Raw genomic sequence first — 14,116 nt, forward strand, 5'->3', positions numbered from 1 at the left:
GTCCAGGAGTTTGAGACCAGCCTGGGCAACATGGTGAAACCCTATCTTCAGTCTCTACAAAAAATACACAAATTAGCTGGGCACCTGTAGTCCCAGCTACTTGGGGGCATCACTTGAACCCAGGAAGTCGAGACTGCAGTGAGCTGAGATTGCACCACTGCACTCCGGCCTGGGTGACAGAGTGAGACCCTGTCTCCAAAAACAAAAAGAAGAAAAAAAAAGAAAGAAGAAGAAATGATGTATGTTTACCCCAATCAGAATTTGATCCATTTAGTATTCTACCTAATACAAGTAACACTGCTTTCCTGTGCCTTTCGTTTATTTTCCTAACTTTTCTACTCTTTGGTGTGTTTCTTGAACAAAGACCAACTTATGATCTCTTGATGTCTCTTTTTAAAGCCCAAGAAGTGAAGATTTATGTTTTCAAAGCCAGAAAATCCTGCCCTCCCAAATCCTCCCCACCAGGAGGAAGTTATTACGGTTCATATTGCCTTAAAAAGAACTAGAGTGCAGGCTGCATGTCTTCCAGGGACCAAAACTGTTACTAAAGACAGAACTTTGGGACAATACTAGTGGACAAGTCTTACAGATACTGATTTGTAACTGCTTAAAATTTAAAAAGAAAAAAAATGACAGTAGTGCTATGGTTTTGAAAATCAGTGAATTTGTGGGCAGGTGGTATGACTTATCAGCAACCTTTAGGGATCCGCCCTCCCCCGACTCCCTTTCTTCTGCAGTTCTCAGTTCTTCCAGCAGGTGTCCCTATAATCACAGAACAGACATTCCACAGCATGGTATGTAACTTTATTTTTCTAGCGTAATAATTTAAAAGTATTTACACACTGCACACTCACTGTTTTACACAGATACGTATTCATATATCTATGAACCACATCTAAAGGTTTCTTTGCAAAGACTCGACACACTGTGTGTGTGGGGGGGGGTTCCAAGCATAACAAAGAGGACAAGTTTTGAGTCTTTTAAAGACAGCCATGTGGAGCATCTGTGAAAACCAGTGTTTCCCCCGGTTTAAGCTCCCCTGGGAGACCTCTGAACAGCTACAGCCTATCCACATGTTGGCATGACCTGAAACTCTTCTAGCTAAGGTTTCAAGAACCAACATGTGCAAGCAGCATTTTTTTTCTAGAAATCTCAGGAGAAAATAAACCTGGCCCTTATGTAGAGAAGTACATCTATTTCTGAAAGTAATCTGTGGGGACTGTTTTACAGGGACACCGATTATAAGGGGAGAATAGCAAAATACACTATTACTAGTGATGCAGGGCGCTTTGAAGCGTCACTTCCAGCTACATATGGCAAAATAACCCAATCTTCATTTCCCAACTATCAGTAAGGGTGGTTTTGTAATTTTCCCTGTAAAGAGCAAAGGTATATTTATTAATCATATACACTCTAAACCCAGATCCTATAGAAATTTCTTCTATTGCTTTTACTTCACTTTCGTATTATTTGCACAAAAATAGTGGTTAAAGTATCCTCTGTATTTTTCCTCACTTGTACTACTCAATTATAAAACAAATTATCAACAATAGCTTCTGAATTTGGTACATGGCTCCACAGGTGAATAAAAAAAGCCACAGTTCAGAGCTGATGGTCAGTCAGTCCCTAGTCCAGCTTCTGTAAAAGGAAGGTGGGTTTAGGTTTCAACTCTCTACAGTTGAATCTCTATAAGTAAGAAGCAGATGCCTTCCTTATTTTCCCAAACTGCCCAAGATTATTCCTACAAACACAAGGTAGAGGTTTGCCACCTCTACATGAATTCACAACTCCACTCTGACTGGATGGCACATCAGTTCACTAAGAAATAAAACTTTACAAAATGACATCCTCTTTCTCCTGCCAGTCTGGGCCTCTGGCAGTGTCACTGATCAATAGGACATGGCAAAAGTAACTACCTGGAGACCTAAAACTAAGCATAATCTTGGCATAAACTACTACTGTATTTAAAGTTCGTACCTTTTATTTATGTAAACTTATCAATAAATTATTAAAGCACAAACTGTATCACTTCTTGTTGGAACCAAAGATTTACATCTAGATATAACAATAGAAATCTACCTATCCTGGAGTTAACTTTCTCAGATTACTGTTCCTGCCTTTTGCTGTTCTTTTCCTTTTCCAAGGGGGTGCCAACAATGGAATGGAAAAGGCAAGGAGAGATCATACTTTATAGAAATTTCTCCAAGTTACAGTGAGCAACTGACTAAATCATATTCAATTACAGGTGTGAAGAGGGAGAGTACCTGACTTCAGAGACCACCTGGGAAGCAGCACAATGCTTAGTTAACAAGAATATCTGGATTAAGCAGTGCCGAAGTGGCCACACACTGAGTCAGGCCAAGGAAGCTTTTCTGTCATTGCTGCCCCACTCTGTTCCACTTTGCATGCAGACACATCAAAGACTGTGATGAAGATCATGGTGGACAAGGAAGAATGAAAAACTTTGTGATGGGATCTGGGCCTCTACATTAGAGAAAGAACCCAGTTCTTTGGATTCGTAAGGTGAGGTTGAGGAGGGCTTACTGGAGGTGGAGACAGGGAGAGCTGTTTCTGGGTCTGACAGCCAAGAAAAGGTTAAGATCAGGGGCTTGCACCAGTCATACAGATTAAAAAAAGAGCAAGGCATGATAATTACTAAATGTATAGTTTCATGTTTTAACACAGAAGAGTCAGAGGAAAAACTGACAATTTAAAAAGGGGCATGGGATGAGAAAAAGTCTGGGAGTTTCTGAGGTCTAGCAAGATGCCTCATACTTATCTACGAAAACTGCCATCACTACACCCTTTTGACCTACAAGAACAACAGTTTCTATGGTTCAACCTAATACACTGTATGGGCTCAAATATATAACAATTAGAATTGAGAGTAATCAGAATACCAGTAATACCCTCCCTCCTGAAAAAGTAACAGCTGTTAGAGAGGAAGAGCGCTTCTGAAGATCAGTGTTTAAGAGTCAAAGCACCTGTAAGGAAGAGTTAACGATCCTTTCAAATCAAGTGAGGGCAGAAGGGTGAGGGCATAGTTCAAAGGAACAAGGCAGCTCCACCGGAAGGTGGCGAGTAAAAGCTGCACACCATGGCAAATCAGTAGCAATGGGAAAGGGCAGGAGGGTACAGCCAAGAATAGCTACAAACAACTGGTCACTTCAAAGGAAACGCTGCGTATGGGTGTCTGTGTATATGTACTACACATATTAACCAAGCACACACATAAATATTTAATATATAAAAAATAAAGTGCTTTCTAACAGGTCCCTGGGCAGGGACATTATAAAACATTTCACAAAACTGCAAAACAAAATTGATACAATCAAAGAACACTACATCCAACATATGTGAAAACAGCCAAACACAATATGTACAATCTGGTGGGTGTCCCAGGACAAACGTCCTGTCATATACATGGTATATACATATATACTCTTTTACTCAATATATTATGACAATACATATTTTAAAATTTTGTTATAGACAAAAAATAAAAAACCAAAACAAAAGACAACCCCTACAAAAACACGATAAGGATCAAGCATGTGAGTCCTAGACTGACAGACAATTCACTGCCTCCACGGGGAGTCCCATTGCCACTGCTGGGGAAAATGTGCCAGCGTTCCTTCCTCGGGTGCAGGGCCTCCACGTCCTCCAAGGCACTGTGGGCTGCGGCGGTAAAGTTGGCATCACCAGTGGTGAGCAGGTCGAAGACACAGGACTGGAAATAGATGTCCTTCACTGGCATCTTCTCATGGCATTGAGTGTTGGCAGTCTCCAGTGTGTAGCCAGGCCAGGCCTGCACTAAGGAGGTGCGAGGCAGGCTGTGTCCCAGGATGGCAGACACCTGGCCCTGCCCATCATCGATGCGTTCACTCACGGGGCAGCCATTCATGCACAGCTGCAGGTCCTGGCTCTCCTCGTAAGACATGGCCAGGTCTTCAGGCATACGGATGGCAAGGGTCAGGTAGCGACCCACTTGCCGTACAAACACTGTGGTCCCTATATAGAGGGCATGCATCTCCACATAGTGGCCACTCTCCCTCTCCACGATACGCAGGCTCTTGGCATCGCCGTCCCCACCACTGGTGGTGCCATCCACAAAGGCGGCTGGCAGGTCATCTGTCACAGCTTGGTAGACTTTCTGATCTGTACACTCATGGTGGGCTTTGAAGATAATAGTGATCTGTGGGAAGGAGCATGTACAAGGTTTAACAGAATGGGAGGGAGGCAGAATGGGGTAACTCTCTGTAGCAAGAGCTCCCATCCGTTTTGAAGTTGAATGGCTTAAGGCAGTATCTCCAAAATGGACCCAACTGCTTGTACCTCAAAAATGGGTATCACTTTCAGAAAACATTTTTTAAAGTCCCATATATTTAGAATTAAAATTTAACATAAATCCAGGCAAGGTACATCAAGACAAAACTTTTTTACTTTCCTAAGAGAAAGAGCGTGAGCGAGCAGTGTTGCTATCAGAATATAGGCTTTCTTTCTTTCTTTCTTTTTGTTTTTGTTTTAAGTGATGGGGTCCACTCTCTTGCCCAGGCTACAGTGTGGTGGCATATTCATAGCTCACTGCAACATTCAACTCCTGGGCTCAAAGGGCATTCCCACCTCAGCCTCCTGAGTCCACAGGACTAAGGGCATATGCCACCATGCCTGGCTGATTTAAAAAACTTCGAAGTGATGGGGTTGGTGGGGGGCTGGATGGGAGGGGGAGGTGGCAGAGGTCGGGGGTTCCTCGCTATGTAGCCCAGGTTGGTCTTGAACTCCTGGCCTCAAGCGATCCTCCCACCATCATCTCCCAAAGTGCTGGGATTACAGGCATGAGCCACTGTGCCATAATCTGTGCCAGGCCAGATTATGGGCAATTTTTATTGATAATTTATATCTTGTCTCCTTCCACAGTGGATGAGTCATGGCATAGTTCTGAGAAAAGAACAAGGTTCGTTTCTAAGTTATGATGCAGAAACTTTAAGGGGCTTAATTAACAATATACCTAACAGAAATTTGCTTCCTACAAAGATTCTTCATAGAACTAAAAAACCATATCCCATGACTCACCACTACAAACTTACTCATTAGAAATACAAAGAGAAAGAGTTGAGGAGGGGGCACCCCAGTAACAGCCACTACTCATGTACCCCAGGAAAGATTTCCATTAGTCCCTTCATCAAATGTTTCACATCACAGGCTAATCCCTGTGACAGGGAAATCACCTGGCAAATATAGCTCCTAAGCACTGGCAGAGACTGAATACCCTAAACCTAGTTACAGCAAATGTTTTCCCAAACAGCACCAGAGTCCCTTAACTCCTCAGAAATCTTTTCCCAGCCAACTCTCGATTCTCCAAACTAAGCACATAAATTCATCAAATAAAAAAAATTACTAATAATACAAAAGCCTCTCTTTTGTAAACCCATGTTCTTTCCTGCAGAATCCTTTAATTAGAACAGTTATTTAAAAACCTTGCACACCTTCACCTCCAACATATCCAACATCTCTGGTACAGGTGGTGGAGGGAAGGTAACTATGAAGAGACAGGGGCTGCTGTGTCACACAACAAGGAGAACCTATTTCAAAGAAAAAAGACCACATTTTGAGATTTGTATCATTCCTAGTAACTGAGGCAACAGGGTTCTCTCTTCCTTCTTGAAAAAACAAAAACTATCAGGTGATTTCAGTCAGGAGGAAGGTAGACAGGCCAAACACCCTATGAATTACCCTGGATGGAGGAAACCTACCTCCTGCAAGGAAACTAATCAAAACAATAGACCCTTGTGAAAAAGACCAGAAAATGGCCCCCCTGAAGTCCTCACCACCACCCTCAAGTTTATGTCTGAAGTTTTTCTCTAACTCGGCCAGCATTTGCTCACACTATTTAATTCCACATGTTCCCACTCGTGTTACTTGACTGGAATTTTCCAGCCATTTCATTTTACTTCAGCCAGTTATAAAGCCAGATCTGAACCAGCTGCACTGTAGCAACTGGTTAAATTCATATCCGTTGTTTGCAGCTGCAACTAAAAGCCAGACAATGTACTATGAAAATGCTGGGTTTTCTCCCTTCCTAATTACCCTGAGCCACAACTTGATTTCACTACCAGCCTTCTCACATTTCAACACCTTCTTAACAACCCAAAGGAGGTGCATCAGAGATGATTTCAGGAAATTTGTTGTGCATCCAACCATAGGTCTTTTCAGAGTGAGTGGGGTTTGCAGCTAGATATCTAACGGGGCCATAAAATAGCTTTATTTGGTGGCTCTAAAATCAGTTGGCAAGTGTTTTTTTTTTTTAAGGTATGCTGGGATCCCTTGGAGATGAAAAGATTGATTCAAGAAAATCTTACACCTGAAAAAACTGAACGTTAACAATACAGATGGCTAAAATAAGAGTTAGCAATAGACTTTTTATATAATCACTCTGATCATTTTCACCTGTAACATCCACTCAACGATTACCCTCTTCAACAACGGCTAATTGGTCTCTCTAGTCTAACCTAAAATTTAAACCAACTTGATATTATGTGCAAGAACTACTTTTTTGTTCACCTTAGGAAAAAAACAAAGAGGATTTCCTTGTGTTGGGCCAACAAAGCAAAGGTAACTGATTCCAAACAAGTTTCCAAAAAGCAAGCAAGGGTCCATATTGAGATGAATGGAATGGTTCCATTCGTCTCACCATGACTGTTTTTTTCATTAAGCACAACAATTCCAACTCAGGAACTCAAGATTCATTTCAAACACCTCCCACATTATTGTCCTCTGCTATGCCAGTGACATTAACCATAACTCCTACCTATCTAGCAGCTCAAAACTTGTCTTCTGCTCTAGTATCTACACCTACAAAATATTCTAGTTAACCTAACAGATTTGTCTTTCCAATTTACTAGTAGTGATTTGCTTGGAGACAAGTGGATATTTCTCGTTTCCCTACCGAGCAAGGTAATTTGTACACAGCGCATATGTGTAGAATTATTCCTTGAATCAAAATGCTGAGGGTGATGAATTGATTGTAAAGCATGAGTGGGTTTCCTGAGTAGTCCCTTATAGTTTAAATATGCACTGAACAGGTACCTAGAGATACAATCAATGTAAATTTAGAAAACACTGGGTAATAGTTTCACATGACTTAAGTTTTATAATGCAATTTCATTCCTTATAACAATTACAACATGAGCTTTTAAAAGGCAAGCACTCAGCCAATGAAGGACAAAAAATTCCTTTTCAGACTGTCTTCCTCTTCAGAAAAGCAAAATTTATTCATTCTTAACTCTTACTTTAGAAACATGCACAAAAAATTTAATTGGAATTTTAAAAAACACCAAACTTTTAATATTTCCAGCTAGCAGCCACTAGAAAATAAAAATTGAATATTCAAAATTGTATTTCAAAAGCTCACACAAAGATAATTTAAAAACGCTAGCTATGCTACTTACTTTTCCCCTCTATGAACTAATCTATATGCCGTCATAACTCAATTTGGCACATCTGTTCTATGCCACACCATTTATTATTGATAGATGGCATTTCTGTGCATTTAAAACATCAATGCCTTTTGTTAAACCTCCTCCACCCAGCCCCTCTCAACCCCCACCTTAGACCAACTACTCCAGTTCTCTTCATTCATTTTTAATGTTTCACTCTCCTAGATCTTTACCGCCCACAAGGTTTATTAGGAAGAGAAAGACAGCAGCTACAAATCAACCTTTCTACGTGAAACAGGCAACAAGAACTTACGAAGGTTTGCTGTGAAATAATTCTAAGAGGCACCTGCCTCTCCTTTCCACCAGGAGAAAAAAAAAAAAAAATATATATATATATATATATAAAATGAAAATGAGGTAGCCAACAAGGAGGGAAATACACAGGTACTGCCTCGCCAAAAGATAGATATCTATCTATCCAAGGCACAGCAGCCTTGCAAAATGCCACAAACAGGTTTTAAAATAGCAGACTTCTCAAATGGCTGTGCACCTTGACTATTTGTGCATAACGTATTTTGGAAGAAACATTTATCTGTGTTTAATCAGGCCATTTGGCACTGTGAGTGTAGGACTTTTCTGGAATCCTCAAATATGAGAACCAGACTTTAGGAGCTCTCATCTCTGGGCTCTAGCTTGGTCAATAAACTAAACTGAAGTAGTCACAGAAACTAGCTTGAAACACATGGAAACATAATTTTGATATGCACCTGGTTAAAATTCTGCTGTGTCAAAAAAGTCAATGAATTGTATTTCATATAATTAGCTGATGTGTCTACTTTGCCATATCCTCTGGGTGCAATGATAGGTTGAAAAATAGAAGACTCTAAGGGAGACTAAGAACATGGTGCTCACAGCCCCTTTTACTCTTAACACATGGTAACAGCATGCAGCCTCTACAATCAGTCTTCCCCAGTGAACAAAAAAGAAACCATTCCAACAAGAGCACATACTTCAAAGGAAAAAAAAAATACACATGCTCTCTCTCCATTCCTAAGAAACCCAAATTTTACTTCCAAGGGTCGATTTTTCTAAATGTTAAGAAGTCAGAGACTAGGATGCTCTGAAGCACCTAAAGGAAGTAGAGGCCTTTGAAAGCAACTTCGAATGTCTTCCCTGGTCCCATTCCTCCCTACCCGCCAGGGTAATTTTGAAGTGTGGATCTTGGCCAGAGCAGAGGAACTCTGTCCAGGAAGGGTGGCAATTGTCCCCTGGTTACATAAAAACTGGGGAGAACTCTGTCTCTCCCTCGAGGGAGGAAAAGAGGTGTATTGATTTAGAATAACTCTGAACAATTTCTTGCAAAATTCAGGAGAGTTTTTATATATGCCATGTTTAATTAAAAAATACTGGACTAGAAAATATTTTGTGTCATTGATAATTTCCTTTAAAAATTATGAAAAAAACTGTTAGGAAGCTATGAACTCAATGAACTGGGATGTAATTTTACTATCACCACTCAGCCAATGTATCAAATATCTTATAAAACAAGTATCTACCGGAAGCTGAACTTAAGATCCACAAAAATACATTTTGTTAAACAATTTTATTGGACTAGGACAAGATACTAACAGTAAGACAGTACCTGTGTTTACGAGGTGAGTAGCAGATTAAAACTCATACTGTGGACTCCTTTTAGGGCTTGAATGAGACTAAGAAATGGGCTACTTTCAAAAGAGGTATCAGTTTCTCTATCCTCACGTCTCTTTCCACAGAGCTTGGAGCACTTACAGGATCCAGAGAAATGGAATGGACCAAACTTATTCTTCAGTGTTGCCCTAGGTAATAAATACATGCAGAAACAGGGGCCGCCTTGGCTTCAGAAGGGGGTACTTGGCAGCAGATAGAGAACGAAGAAACCAAACCAGAGGGGAAGGACACCCAGAACTGAAGGCAGCCAGGGTGGTCTAGAGAAGCAGCATCAAGCTCAGTGGCTAAAAAGAGAATGAAAGGGAAGCTGGCCCCGAAAAACACATAAAAGGAACAGGCACAAAAATGCTGGCTTCCCAAGAGTAACTTCGGTACAATTAAGACAATGAAGGCTGGAAGCATAAATAGGTGCAGAGATAGGCAAATTGGCCAACTTCCTTGTAGAGACCTGAGCAATGCTAGGGTGAGCATGAGGGAAAGGCCTTTGTCCTGGAAATCTTGGTCATTCCAAAAACTCCAAATGGAACCTCTCCCTTAGCTTGTCTGTTGTGTTCGGACTGCATGGTGAGGAGGCCAGCAAGTGTAGGAACTCACTATGCACCCAGATATGAAGTCAGGCCTTTGTGGAGAATATTACAGGCCTAGTATGCCACCTTGCTTAAGACTAGAGGCTAAAAATATTTTGAACGGAGAGAGCCAGGGTTGGTGGCAGTAACTCTCAGCCGAATCTGTCCTAGCAGGTCTTGCCTTCAGGCATTCCCCCTCCTGGTGGAGAGAAGCTGCAGAACTACAGACCCGAGGCCCTACTCTGGGCCTAGGTTCAAGCACAGCTGTTCTCCAAACCGATGGGATTAGAAAACCACAGCCTCTTTGATCATTTTTCAGCTTTGGGAGGTGAGCAAAAAAAGCAAAAGGGCTTGAAGGTCTTCACAATACACTCACTTTCTGTCACTCGTAGGTTCAATTTTAAGTCACGAGGGCTTAAAAAAAAAAAAGGCCCATGAGAACTCAAGAATGAGGTGGTTAGAAGTGGTCACCATGCATTTCAAGAAGTCAGTTAACTGAAATCCTACAAAACAATATCTTTATGTCTGCATTTTCCTTGGGTAGGGAGAGTGGAAGACCTCAATACCACGTAAAAGCACATGCACGTACATCTCTGCATGCACACACACGTCTTAAATGGAAACTGACCCTCATTTCAGGAGCACACGCAGAGCAGATGAGAAGTGAGTTTTAGAAGGTGTCATATCATCCTATCCACAGTATACATGCTATGTCCCAAAAGGAAAGAACCCATGTTCTTCTGGCTCCAACTCTTAAAATAACCAGTTAACTGGGACATAAAAAACTCCTCTTTCCATAGAACCAGTTTCACCTAAACTTCTTTCTAGACCCACTAGCACTGTGATTTCACTGCAAGGCTGTCCAGTTCAAGTCTGTAACTTAGATGTATGTTAGCTATTCCTTTAAGTTATCACTTACTGACAAGTTGGCCAGCTTCCTTGTCAGTATGAAAAGTCCTTAAGTTACCCCACCCACAAGAACACAAAATTCAAAACAGTGGAAGAGCAAGTTCTACTGCAGTCAAAACAAAAACAAAATGGGTAAGGTAGCAGTTTTCATTGTTCAACACTGTAGGTAACTTTTCACATGCCACATTCCACACGAGCAGAAACTGGTTAGCATTAATTGAAGCCAACAAAAAAAGGACCAATCGCCCAATGTTTCCTTCTCACCCTCTCCGCTCAAAATGTTGACTCAAAGAAAATTTAACCAGGCAAAGAGACATTTGGAAATGTGACAGAAAAACAAGTTCTAACTCTCAGCTGTGTATCAGACTTGGCCTCATGCCTCTGGTTGAAACTATGGAAGAGTGTGGATTTGTTTTAAAGCAGTAGAGCCCCATAGCACCCTCATGGAATCTTGACTGGCTCACACAGGGGTAGGCGCTGGGTTAATTTCACTTACAAAAGGGGGGGTTCTGAAAGGTTCTTTTTCCTTCCAAACCACATCTGGGACAGAGGGAGTGGCACAGTCAGGGAGATTAGAAAGATGGTAAAAGACTCATTACCCAGAATTTTTAATGTGTATGAACGAAATAAAGGCATAGCTTGTTTGAAAAGTATAGCATAAACAATAAACAGGCAGCTCATTTATCTTACAAAATGATTTTTCAGACTTATAGGTTCATTATACAACTAGTAATTTCCCCATTTTTCTCTGCTTCCTTTCCCCATATCCACTTGGAAACCTTTTCACCTCCAGGCAACTTCCTGAAATGATATAAAGCAAAGCTGAGTACTACCTGGGCCTAAGACCTTACAATCCAGTATGCACAAGAGCTGCGTGGTAAACAGAAAAGGACAAATAAGAAGACTGCCACGTGGAACTACAGCTGATTTCTGCTCTTCTGAAAACCTGCCTTTTCATGTTTCAGTATTGTTTCTACAATAAAAAAAAAATTCACGGAGAGTAAAAATAGCAAATATATGCTTTTATGAGAATTTTAAAGATGAGATGAGGCTCTGGAAAATGAATTTAATTAAGAACTGGCGACTGTGATGGTCAAATTCTAGAAAGCTTTTGGTATAACATCAAAGATCAGCAGCCTTTCAAAAGTGGGAGCCGGGGTTCTAGGCTGTGCTAGCTTGCATGCAGATGAGGAAATACAGAGCAGGTGGGCATTCTTACCGTGGGAGGTGGAAAGAGACTGTGCCAAATCCCAGGAGTAAAGACAATGATTTGGCAAGGAGAGGTGTTAGCGTGGGACGGGCCTTTGTAGCAGCCCACTCTTCTGGCCCTTCTTGACACCCCTGCCAACTTGCTAAATGAATAACATCAATTGGAACCAGCTTGTCAATGTGGTTCACCAGTGTTCCACAAAGAAACCCTGAAAATGCTGGGTTTACACACAAACCCCACGCTTTCCCACCGACTGCTGCAAATTTTAGTTATGTGCTTAGATTGAGGCAAAGGCTACATTCACCTCTACATCGCCCACAGTGGACCCTTTAGTACCTTCTCTTTCAAATGCAGCACCAAATTAACCATATATTTATCAGAGAATGATTATCAGGGAAAGAATTACATTAAGCAGGGAGCTGTAACTGCAACATCCTTTCCCATCTGTTCCCAATATGCCTCAACCAGTCAGAACTTCTTAGCATCTTCATAAAGCAAGGCGGTCACAATAAGGAGCAAATCTCCAAAAGATGGCAAGAATGACCAATGCAGCAATATAATCACAACCAAAATAAAGAGCAATCTCAGACTATAAGGATTAGTTACAACGTATCACCAAGAGAGTTGTAGTTTCCTTGTGGAGGGAAAATGGTCTATTTTTCCCCCAAAAATACTATGTGTCCCCCTCTTTATAACACTGCGTGCAAGAACAGTGTCTTGCATTCAAACACAGGCCTATCAATGGAAGAACCAGATCCCTTAGTCTAGAAAAATAATGATAAACACTATGTAGCTCACATGGTTTCCATAAAGATGCTAAAAACATAACGGGCTGCAAAAACTTAGCTACAATAAATGTACTAGGTCTGGGGTCAACAGAGGACAGATTTCCAAACCTTATGCAGAGATATACTTAAAATGACAGCTGAAAGCTGTTGCAATGCAGGCATGTCTGGTTCTGATTTTGTAACCAACAAAGAATGACCCAGAACACTGGTTTACATGCCCACATGCTGTCGCCAAACAATAACTACATGCTGAGGGGCACCAGAAAGCAGTAGACCTACCTCATGCTCTAGCAGCCTACAAGGCAATGGTGTTTCTTACAATGGAAAACTGCAGGTTATAGTTTGAAGAAGACATTAACCAACAGCAAACCAAACTAAGTCTTTCTACATCTCTAGTATCTTCAACCAGTGGAAATTTTCAAGAACTCCCAAGAAAGTAGCTGCAGAATTTGAAATTCAGGGTAAGTATGGAATTTAGACTATATCCATAATACATGATGGGCAGGGTATGCTACTATGCTTTGGACAGGTGGTGAGTGCTGCCCATAGGATTGCCAGGAGCTGGTGGCCCTTGGCAGCTCCAAAAACATACAAGACCAGCACCTCAGAGCATCTGCCCATCTGGCCAATGGTCATCTGGCTTGGTCAAGTACAATGAGCACAGTCCTTTCCCAAATTCAAATGCCTTAAGGTAAACCACCTTTTCTACTCGAGAGTGAGGCACAGTAAAATGTGTAGTAGAAGCTCTGCAATAGGACCTGTTGTCATCCCCAGTCTCACTCCTGCTTTTCATTTTGTGTTACTGAGGTAGGATAGAGTAAGAAAGCAAGAGTGGTGAAAAAGGATACAATCACATTAAAACAAAAGGAAAAATAAAGGGAAGGAATTCAAACTACTTGCACAAAAATAATTACTAAAAACATTTCCATTATTTGTTTAGGTATGCAACTTAATAATAAATGATTTCTGAATTGTTTTTGAAAAAGGAGTAATTTTGAATTCCCTGGACACTGCCAATTTTAATATATGCTATTGGGAATACATTTGCAAAAGCAGAATCTTTCATAAAAAAATGTATTCCCCAATCACCTTCTGTGATCATGGCATATACAGATTCTTATTGAACCCACTTAAACAGAGATACAAAGATCCATAGAATGAATGAAACAAGAGTTGAGACTGAGAGGCTGGCAAAAATAACATGGAAAAAGTCAAGCATCCTCACAAACAGATGATCTGGTTTCTCTTGAGTGTATGAGGTACAGGACAACTGCTGACATGTGCCCTCTCTGGAGCCTGTGAAGGGTGGACTACTTCCTCCTACAAAACAAAACCTGCCTTTCTTCTCAGTGTAGCTAATTCTGCCAGTTCAGAGCCTGTCCCTCTCACCTCTTTCTGAGTGCCTGCATGCCTGCAGCTGCCTCTCACAGCCAAAGGTGGGGAAGATGGCCCAGAGCTGATGTGGATGTCAGCCGAGGTATGTGTGTGTGCCAGACACCC

The 14,116-nt window shown here is 41.2% G+C and overlaps 1 protein-coding gene across 5 annotated transcripts in view; it reads right to left on the bottom strand.

Annotated features, from left to right (window-relative positions):
- Positions 1-787: 787 nt before the first annotated feature.
- Positions 788-14,116, bottom strand: part of RGMB (repulsive guidance molecule BMP co-receptor b) — a 28,609-nt gene continuing 15,280 nt past the window's right edge. For all 5 annotated transcript variants that reach the window (XM_008014040.3, XM_037985324.2, XM_073010794.1 and 2 more), the window contains one exon: positions 788-4,195. In XM_008014040.3, the coding sequence (XP_008012231.3) occupies positions 3,527-4,195 (669 nt within the window). In that variant the 3' untranslated portion in view covers positions 788-3,526. The remainder of the gene's footprint in view (positions 4,196-14,116) is intronic.

The sequence above is a fragment of the Chlorocebus sabaeus genome, chromosome 23, assembly GCF_047675955.1.
Source record: "Chlorocebus sabaeus isolate Y175 chromosome 23, mChlSab1.0.hap1, whole genome shotgun sequence".
Lineage (NCBI taxonomy): Eukaryota > Metazoa > Chordata > Mammalia > Primates > Cercopithecidae > Chlorocebus > Chlorocebus sabaeus.